The following is a 4,507-nucleotide window of genomic DNA, read 5'->3' on the forward strand; positions in this document are numbered from 1 at the left end:
GACGGTGTAGTGGTGGGGTCAGCTGGCTGGGTGGGGTTAGGAGGGCTGACGGTGTAGTGGAGGAGTCAGATGGAAGTTAGGGTTAGGGTTAGGAGGTGGTGGTCTGTTAAGGTGAAGGTTAGGGCTAGTTTAGGAGGTGGCGGAGGTTTTTTCAGGTGGAGGTTAAGGTAAGGAGGAGGTCTGTTAAGGTTAGTTTAGGAGGAGGTGGAGGTCTGTTAAGGTGGAGGTCAGGGTTAGTTCAGGAGGAGGTGGAGGTCTGTTAAGGTGGAGGTTAGGGTTAGTTCAGGAGGAGGTGGAGGTCTGTTAAGGTGGAGGTTGGGGTTAGTGGATTGAGGTTAGGGTTAAGGGGAAGTTGGCACGGTAAGGTGAGGTTAGTTTGAAGTTAAAGTGAGTTTGGGAAATCAAGTCAGCAAAGGCGAGTTTATCGGACGCTATAATGGTTGGTTTATATTGAGGTCTATCTTTATTCATCAGCTGTAATCTGCAGCGGTCTTAATCAGTGCTTCAGTCTACTACTGACACAACTATTGGAAGGAAGGACTGTGCAATTAATCAGTGATTTTGATTCTTTTGTTAAACTATCTCCATACCAGTATAATCTAGTTGAAAAGATTTAATTATTTTATTCTTTTGTGTATTTATTTTAATCATTAAATGTTTTATATAAATTGCAGAACAGCTGGATACATATTTGTTCATTATTTTCAATTTGAACATTTTCTATTTGAACAGCTTGTGTATTTTTTTAAGGTGAAATTTCTGTTCTTTTTGGAAGGAAGAGTTCTTTTTGGAGAGAAATGCCGAATAAACGCATCATGTCTTCAAACTCAAAAATCATTGTTTGAATAACACCGATTTCAATATTGTCCAAAATAATCGTGATTATGATTGTCTCCATAATCGAGCGGCTCTACTGGAAGGTGCCCGGCTGTACGAGCAGAACCGGTTCCTCCGGTAAGAGAGCCATCTTCAGAACCACTCGCTGGCTCCGACCCGGCCCAGCACTCCGCGGCCTAGGAGGAACCATGAAGCCCACTCCCCCCTTATCCCCCCGGCTGGGTCCTGACGTCCCACCAGTCCCACTGCCAGCCACCCAACGACCACATCTTCTGGATCATGGCCGCTGGTCGTTGTGTTGTAAAGCAGGGCCACCACACGAGTTACCGTTCAGCAGATGCTTTTATGTACGGAGACGGGCGGTGAATGCAGAGGCGGGCCCTTAGGGAGCAGGTGGTGGTCAGGGGTCATCTTGCTCAAGGATGCTACAGGTAGACGCCAGGACCAACCAATATCAGACCAGAACTCAGCTTGAACTCAAAGTCCTTGTGGGAAATAAACGATATTTATACATTCCTAGTGTGTTGTGCGCCAATGTGCAAACACACACACACACACACACACTTCGGCCGGGTTTAATCAACATTCGTTGCATGTTCGGAATGTAGAAAGAAATGCAGATAATAGGTTTTGCAACGCGCTGGGACTTGTTTGTGTACATTCTGCTGGAAAGCATTGCCTTGGAACGGACATGTGATTCAAATGCCATAGGGATCAATACACAATGCATACGGCTGTACTTATTGAACATAAATTAACCAGTTGGCGTAATCAAGCATGAACACGGCCGTCCTTCAAACAAGGGGATGGAATGCTTTTACAGGCACAAGCAATCAGATGCAGTTACAAAGTGCACACACAATCCCAGAAATGATTGCTTTGATGCTCTCAGTTTCTTTAAACTATTTCAGTATCAGGGCTATTTAAATGTTGTCTGGTTACCAGCATTTTTCAGTCAAGCGGTTATGAAGCCGTCTACACACTGCCATCTACTGTTAGACATTAGGCCGACTAATTTACTGCCGCAATTCGAGTGTAGGCTTACCTGAGTCAGAAATCTATTTTTTGAAGCAGATAACTTTTCCGTTGTGAAAACTGTGGAAATGGGCCTACTGGATTGTAAAATCCACCAGCGGTGTTTTGAACTGCACAAACATCTGCCCTTTCTGACATCACAACAGCAGCAACACAACACAAACGTGTTCGGTTTACTTGGACAAAACGTTGGTATTTTGGGAAGTGGACCATGGCCTGAAGGGAATTACACCGTTTTCAAAAAGTGAATCACTGAAACGGCTTAGAAAACCGATATTTTCATTTTCCAAAATCCCCGACCTAATGTCAATATTTTAGCGTCGCCCACTGCGGAGCAACAGCGCCCTCCCGCGGATATGGACACGCACTGCCTGGTGCAGTATCATACTCATCTAGGTAGGTTAAATTCATCAATAATGAATGCATTATTTATCACTACACCCATTGTCAGCACTCTCAACTTTAAGCATTGTTATCAAATTTCCCACTTGGTGACTTTGCAGAATAACTGGCTGGAGCAGCTGCTTCGGTTTTAACTGAAGAACAGATGTTGTCCAAATAAACACGCGTTCGTGCACACGGACACATTGTCATTTCACTGGTTCTGTGACAGCCACTTTACTGTTGTAACCCGTCTGCTTTGTTTTTGGATAGCCTATGCTGGTCGTTAAAAGGAAAACTTACCGATCTAGACAAACGTTGAGATGCTCTTTCTTTCTACCCGCCACTCATGAATTGTTTAGTTAGGCAATTAAGCTAACCCCGCCCCCTCCTTCTGATATGTCAAATGTCGTATCGACACATCATGACTTGAGCGATTGAGGGGGGACATTTTTTTGTAAAAACATTATAAAATACATATCATTTGTCATTAATCAATATTATATATTTTATTAATGATTCAACAATAATCAATAAAGTATTTGACCAAATTTAATGTTTGGTCGAATAGGGGTGGACTGGCCAGCTGTGAGTTCTGGATCATTCCACAACTACGGGGCCATTCCACCCCCATCCAAATTGAACCCGATTGATTCATTATAGGCCCTATTGATTATATTACCGATCAGACTTGCCAACAAGGCCGTCTGGCGTGACTAAGAGAGTGAGTGTGCGAGAGTGTGTGCGAGAGACAGAGTGTGCGAGAGTGTGCGACAGTGTGCGAGAGACAGTGTGTGTGTGCGAGAGACAGTGTGTGCAAGAGAGAGTGTGGGAGAGATAGAAAGTGTGTGAGAGTCGTTACTCTGCGTTAGAGAGTGTTCAAAGAAAGAGAGGCAAGTGGACAATGTTGCCAAGGCTGGTATTTGTTTCACAATTTAAAATCACATTATATCTGACCTCAATACATTGATTGCGACAGCTCCGTTCTGTCTTCCCCCCCTCCCTTCCCTCCCAGTCTTGAACATAATTCATTTTAATGTAATCTCACAGTACAGTACAGTGAAATGAGAGCGGCAGCGAATCGCCCGTCTCCATGTCAACAGAGCTCTTCTCGCAGGTAAACAACGAGCCAGGATGTCCTTGGGTGACCGCACCGCCGTGTGAATTAATTTATCTAACTTTACAGAAAAACCTCCCAGCAACTCTCAGCTCACAAGCTCCTCGTCGTCCTCCATTTTGTCTCTCTCTCTTTCCGTGCTGACGGATCACAGCTCTGGGGTTAGATGTTCCCCCTCCTTAAGCGACAGTCACTACCCGTGGTTAAGGAGGTGACACGTCAAGAAAAAAACTAAAGTCATCAAACATTGATTTAATAGCACTTAAAGGGGTCCTGTTTTACCACCCGGTGTGCCATTGATTAGCCGTCAAGTTCGCGCCCGGTAGGCTGATCCATCCGTCATCTGGAGGCGGAGACACTCCCACTTGTGACATCACTAATGGGTTCATTTATAAGCGGTTTTTAAACGGCATCACAGCGGGTGGGAAAACAGGGGGACCTTGAAAACAGTCAAACGAACGTCGCCCCTCAAAGCCTCTGGTTTCATGTGAGAGCTTGGCTGAGGGTTGAATGTCTGGAGAAACCCCTCGTTTCTGAAGAACTTTGAGAACTTTGCCATCACAAAAGACGGATAGAATCGCGACACTTAGCATCCCAACGTCATAAGCATCACGACACTTATCCTCAGAACAGTTGGCGGTGCCACAATAGCATTGTTAGCCTTGCGCATATAGCCTGATGACTTCATTTCACGGGAGTAAGCAACGCAAAGTCGTTAGCTCGGAAGAGGCCATCACACAAGGCTAGCTGGTTCAGAGTAAAGTGGTTGATGGTGGATATAGTTCTATTGGCGTCGGTTATTAGTTCTTTATTTCGCCATGTAGGCGGTTATGTCCTTCTCCAGGCTCTGGGTAAAGCGGTGGTTGAGGAAGAGGAGCTGGCCATGAGGAAGAAGCTTGGACAGCAGGAAGTCGATGCGATCCACCTTCAGCAGTACCTGGACCAGAGGAACCGGGGCAGAGAGAACTGGTTAGAACTGGTTTAGCAAGGGGGTTCCCAGATAGGTCAGTTGGACGACAAATCCCATAAGATTAGCAGTAGTTTCAAACGCCTCGAAACAAATGTCAACTTACGTTCAAAGTTAAAAAATCAAAGTTTGTATACGTAACGTCATCTTTGAAAAAGATGTTCAACTGA

At 45.0% G+C, this 4,507-nt stretch overlaps 1 protein-coding gene across 1 annotated transcript in view; it reads right to left on the bottom strand.

Moving 5' to 3' along the window:
- Window positions 1-3,318: 3,318 nt before the first annotated feature.
- The window catches only part of ap5s1 (adaptor related protein complex 5 subunit sigma 1), a 3,812-nt gene continuing 2,623 nt past the window's right edge, over window positions 3,319-4,507 (bottom strand). Inside the window, exon 3 of the mRNA XM_079752650.1 lies at window positions 3,319-4,307. Within this exon, the coding sequence (XP_079608776.1) occupies window positions 4,179-4,307 (129 nt within the window). The 3' untranslated portion in view covers window positions 3,319-4,178. The remainder of the gene's footprint in view (window positions 4,308-4,507) is intronic.

This window comes from Pollachius pollachius (genome assembly GCF_949987615.1).
Source record: "Pollachius pollachius genome assembly, chromosome: 15".
Lineage (NCBI taxonomy): Eukaryota > Metazoa > Chordata > Actinopteri > Gadiformes > Gadidae > Pollachius > Pollachius pollachius.